We start from the raw sequence: 24,755 nt of genomic DNA on the forward strand, positions 1-24,755 counted from the left end.
CGGGGGGGGATCAGGCTCTGCTCCCAGGGAACAGGGACAGGAGGAGAAGGAACAACCTCAAGCTGTGCCATATTGGTCATTATGAAGAATTTCTTCCCAGAAAAGCTGGTGCCCAGAAGTTCCACCTGAACATGAAGAAAAGCTTTTTCCCTGTGCACTGACCAAGCTCTGGGACAGGCTGACCAGAAAGGGAGCGGAGTTTCCCGGCCGGGACAACGGGAAGGACTACATCTCCCAGCGCGCACCGCGGCGGCCCGTCGGAGCTGAGCGGGCGTGGCGCTGCGCGATGCACGCTGGGAGTTGTAGTCCGGCCGGCATTGGCCCGGCCCGGCGCCTCCCTCACCGGCGCTCCTCCCCGCTCCGGCTCTCCCTCGGCAGACGGAAGCCGGGCAGGGACGAGGGAGCCGGGAAGGCTGGAGCGGCAGGATGGGGGACTCCAAAGTGAAGGTGGCGGTGCGTGTCCGCCCCATGAACCGGCGAGGTGAGCCCCCCCCTTGTCCCTCAGCATCCCCCTGGCCTGTCCTTGCCGGGGCGGCCGGGCCGGGGGTGCCGCTCCTTGGGGACAGGTGGCCGTGGGGACAGGTGTGTCCCAGTGTGGGGAATCGCTGCGTGTCCGTGTGTGTTTAATTATTTATCGGGAATAAACACACCCCGGGTAGGCACGGGCGGGTGTGCGGCCGCGGCCGCGCTCTGCTCACCCTCCTCTCCCGATATATTTTTATTTTTTTCCTAAACCTCTCTGGGTTTATGGCTTTATTTTACCTCGCCTGTTCTCTCCGCACACCTCGTGCACCTGCTTTCCTGCTGGGACAGCGCTTCCTTCTTCCTGCTTTGCGGTTTTGGGGGAAAATTCTCCTTTTCCTGCGTTTTGCCCTCGGTGCTCCAGTGGGACGCTGTTCACCAGATGACAGCGACACAAGGACAAAAAAAAAGAAAAAAAAAAAAAAAAAAACAAGCGAGAAAATACAGAAGAGGAATCGAGAATTGACAAGATTTTTTTTTTGTTATTGTTGGGTTTTTAATTTTTTTTTTTCAGCGAAACTTGCCTAAGGGTTATGTTAATCAGACCGTGGTGTGGGCAGCTGTTTAAATGTTTATTACTTGTCTTAATTAGAAAAACTTGCTCTGGATGATGAGGAAGTGAGTATGAAAAGGCAGCATCAGCCAAGGAATGGGAAGGTGAAGAAGGCAGAAATCCAAGAAAATGTAGTGTGGCTTTTTTTAAAATCCCACATTCTCACAGGAGCATGCCAATAATTCTATATAGGGAAAGGGAATCCAGTGAAGTCAGGTTAGTAGTTGAGGCAAAAAAAAGAGGGAGAGGGGAAACCTTTTATTGTCTGCATGATCTGACATACAATATCTTTTTAATGCTTTTCTGTAAAAAAAAATAAAAAGGGTTAAAGTATGGAATGATTGAATGCAGTGATTCTACACCTGTAAAATATCAGTCCACAAGAGCTCCCACTTCCAGAACAAGAGATGGAATTGATGGTTTTACAATTTAGGAAAATTGAATTTATTTTGACCAAAAGCTGCATTTTGTTAAACAATCAGGTGCCAGCTCCCAAAACTGAGGAGGATCCATCCTTAGAGAATTGGTTGGAAGAGATGGAGCTGGAAGGTGGTGCCTGGTGTGGGTGACAAATTTGGGCTTTCCTCTTGCTCATGTCCCTTTCCTGTCCTTTTCTTGCTCATTTCCTTGGCTGTGTCCTGGCTGCTTGGTGTTCCTCACCCCTGGGATCAGACAATAACTCAGGTTGGAATTGTTGGAATTATTGACCTCTGGAGCACGTCAGATGAGATGGGGTCACACAGGGCCTCGATCAGTGAAGTTTGGAATCTCCCAGGGTGGCTGATGCACCTCTCCCTCCCACATAAATCCTTCATCTGCTCAGCCCTGAGTTTGTCCACATGTCCCTTTCCAGGCAGGAACTGTGAGGAAGTAAAGGAATATTAGAGGAAATCTAGATTGTATCTCTTTCACAGAATATCCTGAATTGGAAGGGATACACAAGTCCAAGTTCTGTTTGTCTTTTATTCTGTATAAACTTAAAATTGTTCTGGAGGGGATGACTCCTGTCAGGAGGCTCATCCAGGAGTGAGGGACATTTGAATTTCAGTCCTTGGTGCCTGAACCCCCCACTCTTGGAAGTTTGCTGCTATTTAACATCCTGTTATTTGTGGGTGATGCCTAAATCCATTTAAGTCAAGCCTAGAAGATCCACGTCTTTTTCTCCCTCAAACAAAATGTCCTGGAAGTGTTGCTTTGTTTTGTTTTGTTTTCCCAGCAGATTATTTGTCAAAGTCCAGATGTCTTGGTCAGGTCTAAACAACTGATACCTCCCTATGGCATTTCTGGTGCTTATTGAATTTATAGAAACAAACAGTGATAGCAAAACTACAGTTTTTCTTACTTATTTAATGTTAAATTGAAACATTTGTGCTACTGCTTTTCTGAAGAGTCATCCATTTGTAAGTCTTCTGTGGCTTTGCTTATTTTTTTTTTTTTTTAAGCTTTGAGGCAAGAGGCAGCTTTCCTGGAAGCTCTTTCATCCACATTTTGTTCTGAGCAGTATTTGTGTGGAGTTCTGGGGCTTTGGACCTGAAGCAAGTATTTGTTTTCTTCAGGATCACGAGTAATGTTCTTTCCTTGCCTCTGCACCGAAGGGCTTAACATTGCAAACCTGTCAGATGGCTGAGACTGTGGAAAGTTCAGCTTTGAAATGTTCTCAGTGTTTACTTGTGGTGGTGGTGGTGGTTGTCTTTGGTGTTTGAGTTATGAATTTCTTAAGGCTAGGGTTTATTAGGTTAATAAAAGTGGTGTGCTTAACTGTTGGGAGTTTTTACAGCCCATAAAAGTCTAATGGGTTCCTTGCCTGCATGTGGAAGGGATTTGTGTATCAAATAATTGGTTATTTATAGCACTCACATTTCAAGGTGTTTGGATTGAGGGTCCTGCTTCGTTCTCATGCAGAGTGGTAATCTATAAACTCAGTTTATAGTGAGGGCAAGCATTCCTAATTGTACTTGGGTTTGGGGTTTCTTTTTGCATCCAGGCTGCTTTATTTTGTATCAGATTAGAGCTCGATCCTACCAAGCCTGTGTGGAAGCTTTGTTTTTACAAAAATGCTGCTGTGTCCACAGTGCCATGTCTGAAGCTGGAGGCTCTCCTGGGTGGCAGCTGAGGCGTCTTTTTTTTCATCCCTTCTACTTTGCAAGCTGGGATCTCGATTAACAGGCTTTTATGAATTAAATAATTCAGTACTGCTTTGTTAGATAAGGCTCTTGGTCTTTTATTTTCTTGGCTCTGTAATTCGCTAAAGTATTTCCTAGTGCACTGCAGTTATTCAAATGGGGGTTTGATAACAATCAGGAAGTTCTTTTGCTGTTTTACTTAAGAGTTGCAGTGGATTTCCTTTTATGAGTGTTGTGTTTGACTTCTCTTAGCAGATACTCATCATATTTCAGGTAAATGCAGATCTCAAGCCATACCATGAAGCAAAGCAAATGACAGCTGAAGGGTTTTTAATTAAGATTTTTCTCACTGGATGCTTTGTTTTCAGGTGATGTTTGGAGATACAGGCAGTACATAATATATTAACTCATTGTGCTTTAGAAGCAGTTCAGTGTCGTGTTAATTAATGCAGATAAAAGCTTTTCTGTTTTAAAAGAACATGATTTATGCTCGAGGATATGGCCAATGACACTTAAGCCAGTCCAAGCTGCTACATCTCACTTGGGTCAATGTTTTTGGAGCAAGAAAAGCAGGAAAGCAGCTGTCTGTATTCTAGCAATGCTGCTGAATTAAATCCTGTTCTAGGATTGTAGTGTGAGATCTGCAGATCCAGTTTAAATATCTGGATTGGCTGTAAATACACATTCAGGTATTTGTTGTGTTGATATTTATATTTATCCAGATTATCAGTGTTCAAACAGGGATCTTCTCATGCTTTGATGCTAAAGGTTCTGTTTCCTTGTGAGGAAGGAATTTGCTTCTGTATCTGTACAAGCTTCTGATCACTGTGTCAGGTGGTAATTTTATGTCCTCCTCCTCTTCTTGGAGGAGGTTTCATTTCCAGCTCCTTGAAATGTTTTTGGGGTTTGAGGTGAGGAGGCGGGGGTTGTTCCTGTGCTCTTGTTTGTTTGTTTTCCCACGGAAATTACAACAGGGATAATTTATCTATAAATTGGAGTTTGTGCAAGCAGGTTTAGAAGATTAATTACAGTATGAGAAGGTGTGAAATGGCACCTGTTGTATCTGATGGCAGTGTGCAAACCACAAGGCTTTTCTTCAAGATTACCCTTCCCATGCACGAGTCCTGGAGTTTGGAATATTTCCTGGTGATGGTTGATAAGCTATAAAATAGTGTTTGGGCTACAGGCAGGATTAACCTTGAGATAAGGTGCCAAATGGGTAAAGGATGCAGAGTTAATGTTTCATCTTGTGAGGCAATTGTATTTTAAGAGCTCCTAAGCTGCTACAGCCTCACTCCCCACAGTCAGAGACTCCCAGACATCCAAGGTGGATTCCACAAAGGAATTCCAGTGCTAATTGCACCTTCCCAGCTCCAAGTGCAGGGGGAGGTTCCCTTGCTGCTCTGGTTTCAGGTGAGCTGCTCCTCCTGAAGATCAGATACACCTGGAATAGCTCAGTCTTGGATTTTGGGTGCAAACTCATTTCTTGCCTTTTAACTCCAGAGTGTTGAAATTCCTTGGAGCTCACCAGAATCCCCAAACTGATTTATTGACTCAGTCCTGGGAGCCCAGGGCTGTTTGCAGCAGCAAGGTCCATGCCCAGATACATGAATTACCTCCACTAAAGCTGTTTGGGAAGCTCTGTCCTTGCAGAAAATGAAGCAGCAGAGGATAGAACACATTTTTTTTCAGCATTTGAACACCATGGAATTAACATGAGAGGACACCTTGCCTGTTCCATGTGCTCATGAGGTTGAGTTGACTCTCCCCTCATGGGCAAACTTTGATAGCATCCCCTTCCAGATGCACTTGTACATATTTAATGATCTTTAATTGCTTCAAGCTGAATATTTCATGAGTTACATTTGAGCAGTTCATATAACAAGAGAAGCTTGAAAGGTGCCTTCGTGTTGTTGGACATAAAGTGAAATGACTGTGTTTTTGTCACAATTTATCACTGTGTCTTGCAATCAATTCCCTACAAGCGCTTTTACACTTTTTTTTCCATATAAGCCCTCAGCATTGTCATGTAGATGGAAGTTATTTTCACATTCACTCATCTCCTCAGTTAGTTTTGTCTTTATTTGTGTTGGCTCCTACGTAGCAAAGGGCAAAGAGAAAAGTCACTCTTGGGGAAACAAATATTGGCAGGGGAACTTGAGGACTTGTTGTCTTTGAACTGGCTTTCACATTTCCTTTTCAACCCAAAAAACAACAGAAAACCCCAGACAACAGCCTCTCATTTTTTTTTTAGTTGATTTGTGTGGATAAACAAATATTTTAAGTTACTGTTTAAACATTTCTCAGTGTTTTTGCCATTTTCATACCAAGAAAGGTATGAAAAACCAATTGTAATTTCTTACCCAATGCAACTTGACGGCTCAGGGCACAACATTCCAGGACTAACCTCCAAGGGAATGTTAATCTCCTGAAAATTTACTGGCAATTTAAAATATAAAATTTCTATCGTCTGTCTTCACAGGAGATTATTTGAGCTTTTGTATTTGGGGCCAATTTTGGCTTATGAGCTTAGGAGAGGCACTTTAAACCTTTCACATTTTATTTGTTATACTTCAGTTGGCTTTTCCAGCTTTTGTGAAGCTCTATAAGAACAGTTGTTCTGGTTTCCAGTGACTCTGTAGAGCTTGAGGCCCATCTCTAAAAGGTGCTGAGGTGTCACTGAAGGTACAGCTGCCCTAAATCTGGTACTGGGACCAGGAGGAATTTGAGATAATTTTTATTTGACCTGTCTTACAAGGTTCATGAGCCAGATTCCTGGCTCTGTTTCAGTGGGGTTCAGGATCAAATGCTGTTGGAAAACTGTCAGCCTTTATAAACTGTTTCTAAAATTGAGGTCTAATGGAAAAATTTATATGGAAATCAAAGCTCTTGATTAATTGGGAAGTGTTTTCCCTTAATTCATAGAATTGTGGAATGGTTTGGGTTGCAAGGACCTTAAAGCTTATCCAGTTCCAGGGATCCAGGGGCAGCCACAACTTCTCTGGGAATTCTATTCCAGTGTCTCCCCACACTCCCAGGGAACAATTCCTTCCCAAAATCCCATCCATCCCTGCCCTCTGGCAGTGGAAGCCATTCCCTGTGTCCTGTCCCTCCATTCCTTGTCCCAGATCCCTCTCCAGCTCTCCTGGAGCCCCTTTAGGCACTGCTGCCATCTCATAAAATGTGAAAAAACAGGGAATATAAAGTGGAAAATGTGGAGGGTCACACAATTTGTAACAGATCTTTGTGGTACTAAAAGCTCTTGCTACTCCATGCCCCCCCCAACCATGAATTTAAACCCCCCTTATTTCCTGTGTCATTGTTCATTTTAGGATTATTTCAAGCTGCCCTGCAATAGCCATGTCTCAGGATCATTTTGTTTGGGTCTGACATGCAGTGACCTGCAGTGGGATGGTTTTTAGGGTGGTGGCTGAGGAAGCTGCAGTGTCACCACGTGGCAGTTCAGGTGTTCTTGTTGTGCCACCCTAGAGCTGGGTACAATTATCCAGCCTCTGTTGTCAGTCCATGAAAACAGTTTCTGCCTGATCCATAAGCAAAGACAGAAATTTCCCAGAGGTGAAAACATCCAGCATTTTCCAAAATCTCTGCCCCAAACCTGATGAGTAGAATTTCAAGTGGCACCTTTGCCAGGGTTTCCTAACTCTGTTGTGGAAAATCTGCTGTGGTGAGTTTATGATTACCAGGCACTGCTGTTACAGAGGGACTGGAAATTCTTACCTGTGGTGGGAATGGGCCAGTGCCTGCTGGATCCACTGGGTTTGCTTTTCCAGCTTTCTCTTGCTTGCTGACTTTTTCCCCCTGTTTGAATTTCTTAGTGAAAAAGCCCAAAACCTGTAGAGGGAGTGAATTACTTTTACAGCACCCACAATGATTTTTTCAAAAGTAGTAATTTGGGATTTATACAAGTGTGGTTTCAACTGAATCCCAGTTTTAGAAGTTTTGTGAGAAGCTGAAAAATCAAGGGAAAGGGGAAGCAGAGTGGTTTCATTCAACCCCCACCTTCCAGTTTCACAAGTAAAATAAAAACTCATCCAAGGAACTCTCTGTGAGCAGCTTGGACACAACACTTAACAATTATTACACTCAGCCCAGCTTTGCTTAACATTTCTACAGCTGTGAAATGTAAATGTGGAGAAGTGACTCAGATAAGTATTCCCCTTTTATTATGGATGTCACAGCTCTCTTATTCTGGCTGTGAAAGAGATTTTCATTCTCTGCAATAAATGGTTCTTGATGTTGAGAGTTTGAGTTTTAATTCTTCAGAGAGGAATTAGCTGATTAGTTTCTTGATTTGATGAAGCAAATGAGTAGTTGATTGTGTTTGCTTGGTAATGACTGAAAGTTGAAGCAGGTTAGCAATAGTAATAGGTAAGATTTTCTTTTTGTTTGAGGTGCAGAATTTGGGCTAAATCTCCAAAGTTTGATAGTGAGCTGCTTCTGTCATCTTTTAATTTCACTTTTAATTTCTGAATTTCATGCTGCCTGAAAAAACCACACCTGAATAGTTGAAGAAAATAATTCCAAACTTTGACAAGTGAGTCCTTACTACAGGATGAATTAATTGGGATGTTTGGGATGCGCATCCTTACGATCTTATCTTGGTGCATCCCAATTTTGCTTGTTGTTCAGGAGCAGCAAGTACCCAGCTCACCTGGGAGACACTGAAACTAGTAAAAGTAAGGGTGGAGTCCTTGTGTGATCATATCCAAAAGAGCAGGCAGATAATTTGACTATAAGGCCAGGCTGCTTTAATGATATTAAAAACTTAATGAGGTGGAAAATGATGATAAGTTTCAGTAGTGGCTAATGCAAGATTCATCTCTCAGTGAATTAAAGAATCAAGCATTAAAGAATTCAGAAATCTGCCAAAGAATGTAATGGAGCCAGAATGTGAAGAAAGTGAATGATGTGCTGTTCAAACAGGATTTAAACTGTTTCTTCAGCTGAAAGGAGAGTTTCCATGTGAGCCTTTGGCCAGGGTAACTGGGGTAAGCAGCCTTAAGGCTGTCTGGATCCAGACCCAGCTTAGAGGCTCAATATAACTGTTTCTTAGGGGTTTGTTTCATGTGACACCATGAACTGCTGGAGCAGTTCACCTCTGCTGGGACAAGATCTCTGCCAGCTCCTCTCCTCCCTCTGCACAGCTCTCCCCAGCTGTGTGCATGGCCAAGCTTTCAGTGGGCTGGTGGAGCTCTCCATAGGATCTGGGTACATCCATTTTCCATGCTGAGTTTTTTCTGCTGCTGAAGTAACTTGAGATGACTTAGAGGATCTGCTGAGCTAGGTAGTGGCAGAAGGTGAGCAACAGGCACAGGAGGGAAGGGCTGGAACCTCTGGTTGGAAATAGCTGCTAGTCTGGCTCACCACATCTTCCAGAAACGTGCAGCATGCCAAGGTGTGAGGGGTTTTAACATTACCTGTGCCAGGGTGATAATCAAACAAGGACAAATTGGCTTTGAGCCTTTTTTCTTGCCAGGACTTTAAGGAAGTCTCTTATCCTGCTTGTGTGCTTTCTCAAGGGCATTTCACAAAGAGAGGTTTAATGAACACTGCTGAGATGGGGTTCACTGGGCAGTCATGGATGCAAAACCTGCCAGGGGTGTTCTCTCTCAAGAGCTGCATTAAAAAAATGTGGCAGAAGCCATGCTGCTTGCAGAGCTTGTGCTTTGCATGAGGCAGGTGAAACCCTTCCTCAGGAGCTGGGAAAAGCAGGTCACTGCAACACAGGGTGTTAATCACTAACCAGGCAGACCAAGATAAAGTGCCTTGTCGGATATGGGACGTACAAAGAACGTGGTTTCATCTGAGCAAGCATGTGTTGCATATTAATGATAGGTAAATTGGCTTTCAGGGTGTGGGGGGGAAATTAAAATAAACACTGGCTTCTGGAACTCGTCTGGCTCTTCCTCCTGCAGGAGCACAGTGTAATAACAGAGGAGCACTTCTGCTCAGGAGAATTGCAGTTTCTTGTGACTGCCTGCTTTGGCTTTCTTTGCTGCATGGCAGGTAGCAAAAATGTTTATGGAAGAAATTCCCTCTTACTGTGTGACTTATCAGGAGAGAGAAGTCTGCAAGATGCTGTGCAATAAGAGCTGTGGTCTCTGCCTGAGAGATTTCCAGACTGAGTTTATAAGGTGCTGTGAGGTGAAAGAGCAAGTACAGGTGACCGAGGAGGAAAGAGCAGAGATGAAGGAGGATGAGGATTATAATTAACATGATTAGACATGAGCGTATTTGGGTGATTCAGCTGAGGTGCTGAACCCTGTGTGGAGGTTATTCAGCATAGCCCCTCGTCATCCCAGCGTGGGAGGGTGTGAACAGTGTGTCATGGCCATTGGAACCAGCATTGGGAGCCTTTTCCAGGGCCAGTGTCACTGTGCAGGGACTTGTTTGTGTCCAGGTTTCATGTCCTGGGTGTCTGTAGCAGTGACTTTGGGTGTGAACAGTGTTATGACCATTGGAATCAGCATTGGGAGCCTTTTCCAGGGCCAGTGTCAGTGTGCAGGGACTTGTTTTTGTCCAGCCCCACGTCCTGCAGCAGTGACTGGGTGTGAACAGTGTTATGACCATTGGAATCAGCATTGGGAGCCTTTTCCAGGGTTAATGTCACCATGCAGGGACTTGTTTGTGTCCAGGTTCCATGTCCTGGGTGTCTGTACCAGTGACTTTGGGTATGAACAGTATGTCATGGCCTTTGGAATCAACATTGGGAGTCCTTTCCATGGCCAGTGTCACCATGCAGGGACTTGTTTGTGTCCAGGTTCCATGTCCTGGGTGTCTGTAGCAGTGACTTTGGGTGTGAACAGTGTCATGGCCATTGGAATCAGCATTGGGAGCCTTTTCCAGGGCCAGTGTCACTGTGCAGGGACTTGTTTGTGTCCAGGTTTCATGTCCTGGGTGTCTGTAGCAGTGACTTTGGGTGTGAACAGTGTTATGACCATCGGAATCAGCACTTGGGAGCCCTTTCCAGGACCAGTGTTATCATGCAGGGACTTGTTTGTGTCCAGCCCCATGTCCTGCAGCAGTGACTGGGTGTGAACAGTGTCATGGCCATTGGAATCAGCATTGGGAGCTCTTTCCAGGGTTAGTGTCACTGTGCAGGAATATGTTCATGTCCAGCCCCATGTCCTGGATGTCTGTAACAGTGACTTTGGGTATGAACAGTGTGTCATGGCTATTGGAATCAACACTGGGAGCCCTTTCCATGGTTAGTGTCACTGTGCAGGGACATGTTTGTGTCCAGCCTCCATGTCCTGGGTGTCTTTAGCAGTGACTTTGGGTGTGAACAGTGTGTCATGGCCATTGGAATCAACATTTGGGAGCCTTTTCCAGGGCCAGTGTCACTGTGCAGGGACTTGTTTGTGTCCAGCCCCATGTCCTACAGCAGTGACTGGGTGTGAACAGTGTTATGACCATTGGGATCAGCACTTGGGAGTCCTTTCCATGACCAGAGTCACCATGCAGGGACTTGTGTCCAGCCCCACGTCCTGCAGCAGTAACTCTGGGTGCAGGCTGTGTGCTTTATCCCATACCTAACTCTGTTTGTCACTGGGTGGATACCTTGGCCTGCTGTCAGTGTTATCTGAAGCTTTTATTTTGCTTTCCCCGCCTCTGTGGCCGAGAATTCTCACACACTCCAAATATCCTCGTTACTCATAGTCCCCATCCCACTGCTGAGTGTCACTTGGGAGAGCTGCACTTGCTGGGAGCCTGTGGGGGAAGGACAAGCCCTTTTCTACGTGCTTACACCTAAATTATTTTTGATGGGACTCGAATTTCTGGGAGCAGGTGCCCCAGGACTGACAGCTGGCACCGTATCACAGCAGTGGCTGGGGAAAATGTGCTGCAGATGGCAAGGGCAGCTTTCCCCATCAGCCTGTGAGGCATTGAGGGAGAGCTCAAAAAGAAGAGCTGTCAAAGTGGTACCAAGCCTAAATGGTTCTTTTCCCCCCCCAGAAGAAATTTCATACTGCCCTTGTGTATGCTGATTGTCCTTCAGTGAAACCCCAGTGCTTTTTCTTGCTTTGAAAAGAGTGCTTGCTTTAAAGCTGGACAGGATCCATCCCATCAGAATATCCCTAGAAGTGGAATTTGGCAAAAGTCCTGTTTCTATTCTCTGGCTGATGGGTGGCTGTCAGACTGCATGAATAAATTTGGTGTCTGGAGGAAGTAATGGTGTATATAATCCCAGTGCTTTAGGAGCAGCACTTGACACTCTCTCATTTCTTTATAGAGCTTGATCTGCATACAAAATGTGTGGTGGATGTGGATGCAAACAAGGTTATTCTTCACCCTGTAAACACCAACCTTTCAAAAGGAGATGCCAGGTAAGATTTTTTTGAGTTGGGAAGGTCAGGTTGCATAAATTAAATGTGAGTCTAACAACTAGGAAATGTAAGCCTTGATAGAAGGCTTTTAGTTTAAAAATTATATATATATTTCTGCAGTGTAGTTACCATCATTTATAAATTAAGGCTGATTTTTACCATGCTGGGAAATTGCTTTGAAAGCCTTGTGCATTTTCTTCCTGCACCCAACAGTGTGTTAGTGGTTAATGAGTCCATGAACATTCATTTTTTTCCTCATGTGTTGCTATGGGACAGGAGAAATTTAAATCTGCAAAACAATTTGAGCGGAGCACAGTTTTGTCATTTTGGAATGAAATTAATTTTCACAGTTGTTTTCTTATAATGGGTCATGGTGCAAGAAGGTGAAAGGGAGCATTTTGGAGAGATGTAGCTCTAGGAGTTTCTTGACAGTGGGGCATTCCATGGATCAAAAATCCGTGGAGAAGTGGCTGAGGGAAGGGACCAGTTTGTGTCGGAACTGGCATTAATCTGTTAAATTACTGTGAAACTGAAAAGTCATGTAGTAAGTGATGCACTTAAGCTTGTGACTATTTAATTGCTTGATGCAGGGGGAGGACATGAAAAAAAATCCCTGCATGAAACAAAATAATGGTGCAGGAAAAGACAAAACCTGTTGCTGGATGTGTGCAGTCAATCATCTGTTTTCTGGGGTGGGAGAAAGGAAGAGTTCTTAAAGGTAACAGGAGAAAAATTCAGTTAAATTTAAACAAAGCTTTTGTATGTGTTTTCATGTGATGCTGAGCTGTGTATCAGGGGCCAGTATTCATTAACTGATCTCTGATAATTTCAACTCCTCAAACCCAAGTGGTAGCAAATGGACAAGTGAAGAGATCATCAGGTGCAGGATTTACCTTCCATTGTCATTAGCTGAAAGATTTATTACAGACAGTGGGACTGGAGCTTTAATAAGTTACTTAAAACCACAGAGGCTTTGTGGGGGGGGGGGGGGGGGTGGTGTTTTTGTTTGTATCAATATCCTCCTCCTCCAGGAACATGTGCATTGTTCAGCTGCCAAAACCCTGTGTTGATTTGAGCCTCTAAAAATGGCAGGAAATTGAGATTCTCAGGAGCCAAGTCAGCCACAGCTGGATTAAAAACATTCCTCATAGTTTCTCTGAAACATGGCAATGAAATGCCTGGTTTATAGTCCCTAATATGTGTTTAAAAACGTTCATGGGGCAACCACACATCATGCAAATCGTGTCCCTTGGCAGGGAGGGCTGGGTTGGCAGTGGCTTGAGGTCCCACACGAGGTGGTGAGCTCAGTGTGAGAATCCAGAGCCAGAGAGAAGAATGCTTCATTTGCATCCTCACAAATGGCCATTGCTAATCTAAGCAGGAAGCAGAGGAAATTTATGTGGGGTGGTTTAATAGGAGAGGGGAAAGTGGAGGCCCATTAACTGCACTCTGGGTTTGCCTGCACATGGTGAGACAACAGATCCCAAAAACACAAGCTGGAGAGGTGAGGGTTTGGAGCAGGGTCCTTTTGGAACAGGTTACACCCTTGAGAGGCTGCTGCTGAATTGTCTTGGCTTCTGCAGCTCCCTCAGAGGAATCTTAAATTTATCAACTCAAGGAAAAGGTTAGTGATAGTTGCAGTTTTTCTAAGTCTGCTCAGGTTTTGCTTCCATTCCCAAATCCACCATCAACTACTTCACCTTCTGTTACAAACTCGATTCCTTTGGATTTCAGAGTTTTCTGGTGTCTCAAGTGAGCTGGAAGGAAGCTGACAAACCTTTTAACTAAACAGGGAAAAGAGAAGTAATTAATATTGTAAATACACAGTTTAGCTGCTTGCAAAGCAGGGCAAGTTTGGAAACCTCCAGAGCTTTGCTGCATTTCTCACTGGGATGCCAGGGTCAATTTAGGAACTGGGAAAAGAATTTTAGAAACAGAACTCCGTGCTGTCACATCCCCACTTGTCATGACTCAGCCTTGCTCTGGCAGGGAGTGACATTTGGAAAAACAACCCATGACTTTTGGATTTAAGCATTTTTTTTTCCCTCACTTCCATCCTCTCTGGGAGAAACCAAGCCTGGGAGATGGGGAGAAGCAAATAAATCCCCCAGCTTGAGGTGTGTGGGACCTGACTGCTGCAAATTGTGTCTGTGCAAGTGCCACTGAAATGTTCTCAGGTCTTCAGAAAAGTGTTTCAAATTTGGCATTAAAAATTAAAGAATGTTTTGAAAATCCAGGTGATAACTGATGGACTCACTTCTTACATCTACAAACTGAATATATTATTTATACATTTCTCTAGAGACTTGAAGATTAATAAGTACATGTAAAACACTTGCTCTTTAAAAAAAGTCTCTTTTCATATGGCTGAAAAAAATTTGATTCTCTCCTGTTATTTCTTAACCAATAAGTGACCTTTCCTGAGCTGGAGAGAGGCAGCAGTTATTTTATTGAGCAATCCTTAATGTTGTTCTGCAGGTTTCAGTAACTTGATCCCATCCAAAAGATCAATTTTAAAATCCATGGCATGACCTCCAGGCTGGGCAGGCTTTGCTTATTAACCTTGGGCTGTTGAGGGGGTGGCTTTGGTTGGGTGGTGGTTTCTGATGTTAAAATTAAAATTACAGTGTGTGCAAATGCTCACCCTTTTCTTTAGCTGCCTGCACAAAATTAATTGTGACAGATCTTGGAGTTCTGTCACAAATTTCCCCAAATGACCTCTGTGAATCCAAACCTGCCCTGAAGGATGTGTGAAGCTCCAGGGATTCTCTGGGGATGGATAATATCATTAGCATGACTTGTCCTCTCTTTTGTTTGCCTTCCTGAGCTGTCTGCTCCCTCTGCTCTCCCTGTTGCAAAGGTCAAGGCTGAAGTTTCTTTATCAACTCTGGGATTTACTCTGTGCTGCAAAGATTACTCACAGCATTCTTACTCGGTGGCTGGGGCTTGGAAGAGGGTGTGAACTCATTGTGATTGAAGTGAATAGATAAGTCCTGGGCAACAATTGGAATGTTTATGGGAATTAATTTTTTTGGAAAATCTCCAAATTTACTCTAATTACTCCAGGTTCCTTTGTAGCTTTTTTTTTTTTTTAAATTTTAACTATCATTTTGCCTGTGCTGTAATTTTACATCCCCCATACAAGACTTGTTAAAAGATGAATTTTTTTTTTTTGACAGGTCAGACAAAGGAGGTTTATTCTGTCTTGCAGACATAACTGTAATAGATGTGTAACTGATATGAGCTCAGAGATCAGTGGTGTATCAGTCTGGCACAGCCCTGTGAATCAACCCTGGTATTTGTGAAGCAAAGCATTCATTAAATCTGCCCAGCAAACCACCTCTGAGCCTTTTTATTAAGAGAAAAATGCTTAAAAATGAAGCAAGTGCTGACTTCACTGTACTTTTGTTGCAGTTTGTGGTTTCTAGCTGCTTTCCCACTTGTTTTGCAGAACAGAGAGATTCCAAAGACTGGCACAGGGTAAAAACTCTTCCAAGGAATGAGTGCAGCTAACTGGAGCTGACAAGTGTGTTAAAGCAGCCTGGGTTTTTCCTCTTCAGCTATTGTGATGTCTTTATAATTAGTGCTTTGTAGTAGATAATTCAGTAATTGAGGATCTTTATAAAGATTTGCTTTTAAGGTATCTATTTCTGGATTTAAACCAGTTTATTTTTCTATACCCACACAGACAGGTTTTTTTGCTCATCAAATTGTGGTGCTTAAACTCAGTTTGGTTTTTTTTAAGGAGTTCTGGAAATTGAGGAGTCTGTTGTTATCTTGCAGCAGCTGAGCTCAGTGATTTCTGCTTTGATGAGGAACTGGGTGTATATTTTACATAGGAAAGAATATTTTTAGAGGATTCTTCTGCTATTCCAATTCTCATTTTCTTTCTGAGACACATGACAGTCCTGAAGAAGGTGGTGAGGAGATGGGGCTTGGAGCAACCTGGGGTGGTGGAAAATGTCCCTGCCCATGGCAGGGGTTTGGAAAGGGATGAGCTTTAACATCTTTCCTACCCAAATTATGATTCAGGTGGGTAATAAATTGCTGATTTCAGGTGGATGATGGACTCCAGGCAGCAGTTGGGTTAAAATGAACAGCCCAGTGTGTTCAGACTTTCCTGATTTTTGTCTTTGAACTGAAGTTCCTTTCTTCTCTTTTGAGTCGTTTTGAAGAAATGAAGATTAGGGCCAATTCAGACAGAATCCTGGCAGAGACTTAGATATTGAGAAAATGCTCCCAGAAAGCAAGAATTAGGCTCTCAAGGACTAAGCAACATTAGTTCACCCTTTTTGAAGGGTTAAGCACAAAGTGGAGGAGGCATGGCAACAAACACACGTGACTCCGAATTTTACAAACAAACAGTTTGGTTGCTGAAAACTGGAATGGGATGTTCTTGCAAGCCCACACAAGCTCTGTGTTAGCCAGGAATCCCGTGCTGAGGAGGCAGGAGCCATGTGGGGAGGCAGGATAAGCTCCTGCTTGGCACAGCCTGAGCAGTTACACAATGTTGGGTCTGCCCAGAGCAAGGTGAAGCCGCCTTTCACCTGCCTGGGGTGTGTGGGTGACTCCTTAGCGTGACTCCAGAACTCCCCTCAAAGCTGCTAAAAGCTGGAAATAAGTCATGACTTAGCAGCTCCTGCTGTGGAGAGTGTTAGAGAGCTCAAACTCCCTGGATCATCATGGGAAATGCTAATTTTAGTGTGGACGTGCCTGAGTGGTGAGGTGGCAAAGCTGCGTGTAAATCTTGGGCAGAAATTATAGATAAGGGGGTGTATTCAGTGGGGTAAATGGACATTGAGTTAAAAAACAATTATAAATTTAAAAATACCTCTGTGGTGTGACAAGGTATTTATATCACATATTTCAGTGAGCTATCCAAGGAATAGATGTGGCTTGATAAGCAAAAATCCCAGTTAAAGAAGGGTTTGGCAAAAATTGAACACACGGTGGTCCTGTTTATCTTTGTTCTTTATCTGACATTTTTTTTGCACACAAACATCCAGAGTTGAGATACTTAGAGAGGAAATGCTGACAGGATTATATAGATTTTCTTAAATATGTAAATGTATATGAACTGGAAAAGTTGACTGGTAGGAGTAACCAGGAAAAATTGATTTTTAAAAAAATAACTCATGGCAGCAGGAGCATGTTGGGGTGCAGACTACACTTCCACCCTAGGAAAGAACACACATGATCAGGAAAGGAAATGCTTGATCAGAAAAGGAGGCAAATGTATGAAGACATTGCTATTTATGGAACTAATCTGCAGAACTCCACACTCCCAAGAAAACAGGCAATTACTGGTAGACAGTCATGGAAAAATGCCCACATTTTCTTGAAAATCACCCAGGATCCTGGCTGATGTTAGGCAAGAACCACTTGGAGAGCTGTCTCATCTCAGGCATCTGTGTCCCCAGCTGTTCCTGCATTTGGCTGAGGAGTCTCAGCTGTTGGACACCACCAGAAATGGAATATTGGGCTTGCTGAACCATTTGCATGCTGTGGTACGGTTGCTATTTCACAGCAAAGCAGTTTAAAGGGAGAAATATTATTCTCTTTGAAGATGGCTGAAAGCTAATTGCTCTGCCTTTGCTTCTCCATATTTTTCCTGGCATTGTATTAATTCTGTAGAAATGGCTCAGAGTGGGGAAAATTCAGATTGGGATGTGTGGGAGGGACATACAGTTGAATGGCTGCCCTGGCTGAAGTGTCACACTGGTGCATGAAATTGTGAGGATGAAATTTCTGGGTTAGATGTTACCTCACCATTGTCATGCAGGGGACAGATCTGTGCAATATTTTCATGTGCAGCAATATTCCAGGATGTTGGGGGAGCAGGGAGTGTGTGTGTATTCCCAAGGGAGAGAGCTGACATCCAGAAGAGAGGGAAGTCTGCCCCTCTTGACATCCAAACTGGTGGTTTTTGGGCACAGAACAGCTCACAGGAAGTTCATGTTTGCAAAAACAGCACCATGAGGTTTTCCTGTGCTGCCAGCTTGGCCTCTGTTACATCCCTGCTCAACCCTCACTTCGAACTTGTTCTGCAAAACTACAATTATTTTCTGCTGGATTTTATTGGTTACTGAACAGCCTAAAGAAGGGAGAATAAGGCTAATTTAAAATTGACAGTGTGATTTAAATGACTGAGTGAAATTGAGGTGAAATCATTGCTTTTTCAGTCTACTACCAAAGCTGATTTTGTAGGGATTGGTATTAAACCTATAATTTCGAGGTGAGCTTGTGCTGGGGGAAGTTTAGGTTGGATATTAAGAACAATTCCTTCACTGGGAGGATTTCAAGCATTAGGAGGGGCTGGAGTCCCCATCCCTGGAGGGATTTGGAAGTTGTGTGGATGTGGCACTTGGTGACTGGGCTTGATGCTCTTAGAGCATTCTCATAATTCTGTGTGCATCCAGCTGCCAGTCATCTGCTTCTCTCAAAATTATCTTCTGTTGTAAAAATTATAACTTAACACTTCCGATGGATTTCTGCAGTACCTAGAAATCATTTTGTTAAGAGTGTCCTGGGGACACAGGGCTCTGCCACTGCACCTCCCAAGGCTTTGGCTGCACAAGGGAGGAATTAATTTGCACAAGGAGGTGATTGCTCACCATATAAAATCCTTATCTCATGTGAAATTGAGAAGTGGGAGTTCTGCCAGGAGAGAAGGGGGTTGCTGCACTTCTGAGTTGTGCTTTTGAGGAAGTGTTTGCTCCAACTCACGTGCTCTGAAAAGTGAAAATCCAAGACAGAAACCCTCCATTAATTTTTGTGATGGATAAAAAATAAACAGAGGTTTTGAACTCTGCTTGTGTGTGTCAGTGTGCTTAAATCAGCTCTGTAACCTATTTTGTGTTGCTTAAGTAAATAACTGGTGAGTCTTGTGTTAATGATTTCTTTTATAGCTGATTCCCTTCCCACCAGCTGAGTCACACCTATTTATGTTTACCTTTTTTATGGCAAACACAGTCATATCTAATTAGGATTATCTGCTATTTTAGAGCTTTGTGCCCATGTGGCAAGTGAAAACTGCTTTAATGTGAGCCATATCCTGAAGTGAGAACTGGGGGGCCACGTCATCCTTGGCCTCCTCATATTCCTTAGATGAACAAAGAGGCATTTTTGGATCTTGCTGCTCATTTGACCAAGTTGGTAGTAACCTGCTGCATTTGAGGGAAAGAGCAAATAGATGAAAAAATGAATTTGTTTCAACTCATGTGATCTGAAGTACAACCCTCAACTCGTGCTTTATTGATTCTTAATCACTGGTGCTTTTTCTCCTTAAAACCCCAAACATTTATGAAATACCTGCAACCTTAATTGTTCCCTAAATTGAAGGGTTCTAGCTGCAAGTCCTGAAGTACTTGTGGGATTATTGACCTGCTTGCAGATGGCATTTGGAGGTGGGTGGTGATAATTGCTGGGCATCCCATTTTCAGGAAAGCTCCTCTGGACTTGGCAAAGGCTTTTGGCTGGGATTTCTCCAAGGAATTGACTTTGCTCTAGCAAAGAATTTACTGCAGTCCCTTCCCACAGTGGTACCAGCAGTAGGAGCCACTTCCCAGAACTGGGTTATTTTCTCAAAAAAAACCTCAACACAACCACAGAACAAAACCAAAACCCCTCTTGGTGCCATGTTGAACCTATTAGAATGGATGTGTTTAATACTGGACTGGAATGTAGCTTTTATTGAACCATTTATGGCAATTTTGAGGGAACTGTCTCAACAGTTTTGGTTTTCAGGCCCTCTTGTGTCTGAAGCTTCCAGTAACAGGTTGTGGAAGCTTCAAGGAGTCTGAAGTTTTAATTGTTTTCTTGACTTGTTAAATCTACAAAACAAATTCTTTCTGTTTTCCATGAGCTGGGGCTGCAGGAATGCAGCATCTGCTGCTCTTGCATGGGCAGCACCCTTCCCTCTGCTGGGAATGCTTTTCCTTCCTGGAAAAAATGCTCTGAAAATCTGTTTATGGCCTCCTCCTAAAAGGAGCACTAAATTTTGTGCTGTTGCACTTTTGGAAGTAGCAAACTGTCTTCCCTTGATTGTAATTTGCATTAAAATATGTTGTGTCTTTATCCAGTGTGGAGCAGGACAGGTTCTGGGGGTATAAATCTGGCTGTGGGATGAGCATTGCATTCACTGGGAGTATGTGAAATAAAATGACATTTTAATTAGTGCTCAAAAGTTCAGGGCAGCCTTGATAAGCACAAGGTTTGATAAGCATATACTGCCTTACAAAATTAATTATCTAATTGGAGCTCCTTTGAGGAGAGGAGCAGTCAGGGTAAGAGTGATTTTTTTTTTTTTTTTTTTTTGGCTAAAGGAAGAGGGCTGGACATGAAGGATATCAGGAGAAGGATGGAATTCTCTAACAGTTGATTTAAGTTTTGCCTCAACCCTACCACATGCTTCTTATCTGACTGTGAACTACAGATTCCTCTCTTCCATTTCAAACTCTAAAATAAATCTAGCATTTCCCCCATTTTTTTGGTTGATATCTAGTCCAAGAAACATTTTACTGTGTGGGAGGGTGGCTTTTTATTGTTTGAGGAAGATGGGTTTTGGTTTGTTATTGTTGTTGTCTTGGGGTTTTTTTGTGTTTGGGGATTTTGTGGTTTTTTTTTTGGTCCAGCAAGAAGCTTCCTGTGCTGGTGTATAATTAATTAGGTCACATCCCTCAGTGGGGCCAGAACTCTGGGCCTTTATATTGTGGTAGTGACGTAAGGAAACCCTATATCTTAATGTGTATTGTCTGAGCTTCTTAGGCTCATCCACTTAACTTGAATTTTCAGCCTTTTGGAAAGCACAATACCATTTTCTTCCTTTCTCCTCAGGGTTTGTAGCCTCCTGCCAGCATTTTGTTCTGTCCCTCAGCAGTTGTAGGCTTACTGTGCTGATCAGATAAATGAAATGAAGGAACAGGATATCCACTCAGCTTTATCTGAGTGGGTCCTGCAGTGATGAGCACTTCCAACTTCTCTGGATTTTTTTAAAGCTTTAAAAAATACACATTACTTGTGTATGTTTATGGTCTGAATTTTTATCTGTATTTGGGAGCTAATATCATCACTCCAAAAATAGGAGCCAATATGAATAACTCTGATCAAACTGTCAGAGGGCAGGGATGGATGGGATATTGGGAAGGAATTGTTCCTGGGAGGATGTGAGACCCTGGAATAGAATTCCCAGAGAAGCTGTGGCTGCCCCTGGATCCCTGGAAATGTCCAAGGCCAGGCTGGATGGGGCTTGGAGCAACCTGGGACAGTGGAAGGTGTCCCTGGCCATGGCAGGGGTTTGAAAGTGGATGATCTTTAAGGTCCTTTCTCACCCATCCATTAAACAGGTATTACCCATTGTTTTCTTTTTTCTTCTTCTGTTAAACGTTTTCCTGGTTTGAAGGCTCTTCTCCCTATCCTCTGAGCTCTTGGAATGGTATTCACCATCAGCCAACTTCCATGTTGGAATGTACATATGTCACTATCCATATATCTCTGATTCCTTCCCCAAAATAAAAAATGCACCTAAAGATAATGTCTTTGCAGAGTTTGCAGCCATGGCATCATGGAAAGGGAGAATTGTGATGTGCTATGCAGAAAATTCACAGGTGTGAAGTAAAAAAAAATTGGAGACAAACCATATGCAGATTTTGTGGCAGAGAAGAGAGAAATGGGGGATGATTGTGAAAGGAAGCAAATTTCTGGTTGCTGAAACCACATTTGTACCAGCTGGGGCCTACCAGCATCTCTGCTGCCTACAAGTTTTCTTATTTAAGCTCTGCCCTGAGCAGCAAAAAGACTGTGAAGGAACTTCATGGAGAAACCTCCACCCTTGCAAATCCTCTCTCAGAGTTTTCACACGTGGTTTTATCTCTCCCTGCACCACTGAGGTGTCTTCCTGTGCTGCTAAGAGTTTAATTGAATTGCAGGAGGAGCACTGGCAAGCCTTTCACAGGGTTCCCAGTGCAGGAATTATATGGGATTAGTAGAAGTATGGCAGGTTCACACTGCACAGGAGTGCAAGTGGTGCAGGGTAAGCTCAATTCTGTGTGCTACAGTAATTTCACAGTTATAAGCTGTACATGATTATAAGCCACATGTCCAGGTGTCAGCAACTGTCTTGGGTTACAATACAGAGTGTGATAAAAGGTATCTGTTCTATCACCATCTGTTGAGGGTGGGGCAGTGATCCTGATCTCCATGGGAGATATTCTGCTAATGGGCATCCATTGAAACCAGGCAGGGCATTGTTCTTTATCTTTTCACAACCCATCCTTCCTCCAGCCAGTCATTTTCTGCTCATGGCCATTCAGTCCCACTGTGTGACCTTCTCTGGACTCTCTGCAGCAGCTCCACGTCCTTGTTCAGGGTGCCCAGAGCTGGATGCAGTGTCCCAGGTGAGGTCTCCCAGGTGAGGGAGAATCCCTCCCTGCCCTGCTGCCCACACTGTGGGATGAGCCCAGGGTAGTTTTTGCTGTCTGGGCTGAGATTGTTGTGCACTCTGTAGTCAAACATTTCCTCACACCTTTATTTTCTTTGTCCCCTGGTCCCTGTTCAGGTTTCTCAGGTGACATTTCCCAGGTCAGGTCAGGTCATGCCAACAACCCCTTTCCAGAGGCTGTGGCTGAGATTCCAGGTGATTCAGCTCTTCTGCTGAGCAAGGAGATCACCTGGCTGCCTCCAGGCCAGAGATGTGAGAGGCAGAGAAGTCCTGGAATACTCTGGAATTTCTCTTGGAGTGATGGCAGGCTTACTCATGGCGGTGTTGAACACAGGGATGTGCCTGTGGAGTCACAGTCTGGAAGGGAACACAGGCTGCTCCATCCCTCCCTCCTCAGGGAGGGTCTCCTGGAGCTGTTTACCCAGGATTATGTCCAGATGTTTTTTATAATTTGTGTAGCTCTCTGTGCATTAATAAAACCATAAGTTGTTTGTATACTGCTGAAGAGTGACCTGATTCCAAGTGGAATTTGGATTGCACCTGCCTTGCTGAGATGTGGGAACTCAGCAGACAGAACTCAGTATAAATACCAGCTGTCACTGGGTAATTGTGTCCATAATTAATATGTTTGAAAGTGAGAGACAAGTTCATTTTCAAGGCAGCAGTGATGTCAGCAGCTAATTGTAGCCTCATTTGTGAGGGGTTGTTGGCAAGCCAGAAGTCTGCACCTTTTGGTAAATTATATTTAGCAGAACATCCATCCAGAAACTATAAAAATTAATCACAATTCTCTAATGTTTGTCTTGAGTAATTATCTTCTAAATGAAAACTTAGTTTATACCTCTTGTTGAAGTGGTACCCAAAGAAATTCCAATTTAAGCAGTGCTGAGTGCTACTTCTCTTACTGGCTGCTTGTGTGGGCACAACCTCTGCAGGCAGGACATCCTTTGTCCTAAAAAAATCAAGGATTTTCTTTCCTTCAGTCATTTTTCATTTGGGGAAGATCTTGTCTGGGAGGTTCTTCACCAAATCAGTGCTTATAATCTTTACAAAATTTGCCAGACACCCTCCATGGCTTTTGAAACAACTTTTTTTCCTTACATTTTGAACATCAACTACTTGAACCTTGATAATGTCAAATGCTGATAAAGTGCTTTTTAAGCTTGCTGTTAAGAAAAACGTTGGATAGGAGAAGATTTGAACAGATTAATTCAGACACTGCAGGTGAGGTAAAAAAAGATAAATGTTTAGGAGTTCATCTGCTCTGGTCATGCCTGTGCCTTAGACTTGCTGCAAATTTTGGCAGATATAATCCCAAAAACTTTACTGGCACTAACAAGTTCTAAAACTGTTGCCAAGTTGCATAAAAGTCATTAAGCCTTGTTTATTGTCAGGATTAATGCTTAGAAAGAGCTTGATTCCTTCAGGAAAAGTATTGAAAATCATCCTTGCAGAAAAAATAAAGTTAATTTTTATCACAAAAGAAAGTAACTTGACAGCTTAGTCTCTCCTGGCATCTTAAGGCCAACAAGAAATTAATTATAGCATAGTTGTGGTTTCTCCTGCTGTTTACCCATCTGTGGACAGTGGTTTATAAAATATTAGGAAAATGGATGAAATGGCCATAAGTTAAATATTTTTACTATTTTGCAAATGGTTGTGCTTGGAATTATGACTGGAGTTTTGGAGCAAGTTTTAAATCTTCATTTGCAGTGGAACATAATGAAAAATGAGTTTATATTCAGACTTGAAAGTCTATTTTTGGGAACTCAAAAAGGAGGAAAAATCTTATGCTGAAACAGCTATTAAATTTTTAATTATGATTTGAAGGATGTCATTTGAAGACCTTTTAAAACCTATTTATAAATACAATTCTTTTTAGAATACAGTACCAAAGGCAGTATGGAAATTGAGTAATAATGGCAGAAGTACAGTATAAGATATTTGTTCTCCCTTAAAAGGAGATATTCAGTTTATTACTTGAATTACAAGTCACATCAGTTTGCTGCCCAGGAAGCAGAGATAGATGGATTATTGAATTTTTGGGTTCCTGTCAGCTGTTAAATGCTGCAGAGCAGTTTTAACAGCAAGCTGGGGTGGTTTGGTGCTGTGCTGGGTCTGAGTAGAACTTTTCCACCTATGAGCTGCTAATGCAAGGTATTTAACTTGTGAGGAGGCATCCAAACCCAGCATTTTCTGCCCTTTTGGGTGAAATCTTCCTTTTTAAAGAGAGTGATTTTCCTGCTCTGCTGTTCTTGCCTAGGTGAAAACAGCTGCTCTAAATGTTGTATTAATTTTTAAGTAACACACAGCTATGAGTTACTTCACCACTAACTTAAGAGTGGCAGCTTTGTCTGCTGGCTCACAATTCTCCCCAAAACCATAAAAGAGTTTTGTTTTAACCCCCCTGCCAGGTTTACCTTGCCATTTATCAACTGAAACAATGCAGCCACAGAGAACTTCAAAGTCTCTGTGCTTCAGCAGTGATCCAGGCAGAGCAGGTTCCTTCCTGTAAACACTCACTTTCCATGGCTCAAAGTCTTTATTTTTAAAAACATCTTTATTAGGAATGATGCTGTGTCCAGGAGTTTTTCAGCATGTGCTGTGGGAATCTAAACTAGTCTTCCCATTTGGAAGAGTTGGACAGGGTGGATTGAATTGAGATTTTTTGTTGATTTTTTTTTTATTAAATGGTTTTTCATGCTGTAACTTTTTATTCCTAGTAGTTAAAGGTAGACCTTGCACACAGAAGCACCAATGCATTCCATGTT

The 24,755-nt window shown here is 43.0% G+C and overlaps 1 protein-coding gene across 2 annotated transcripts in view; it reads left to right on the forward strand.

The window, feature by feature from the left end:
- The first annotated feature begins 366 nt into the window (after window positions 1–366).
- The window catches only part of KIF13B (kinesin family member 13B), a 116,086-nt gene continuing 91,697 nt past the window's right edge, over window positions 367–24,755 (forward strand). For both annotated transcript variants that reach the window (XM_033053673.1, XM_033053674.1), the window contains exons 1-2: window positions 367–481; window positions 11,453–11,546. In XM_033053673.1, coding sequence (XP_032909564.1) covers window positions 427–481; window positions 11,453–11,546 — 149 coding nt within the window. In that variant the 5' untranslated portion in view covers window positions 367–426. The remainder of the gene's footprint in view (window positions 482–11,452; window positions 11,547–24,755) is intronic.

The sequence above is a fragment of the Catharus ustulatus genome, chromosome 3, assembly GCF_009819885.2.
Source record: "Catharus ustulatus isolate bCatUst1 chromosome 3, bCatUst1.pri.v2, whole genome shotgun sequence".
Classification (NCBI taxonomy): Eukaryota; Metazoa; Chordata; class Aves; order Passeriformes; family Turdidae; genus Catharus; species Catharus ustulatus.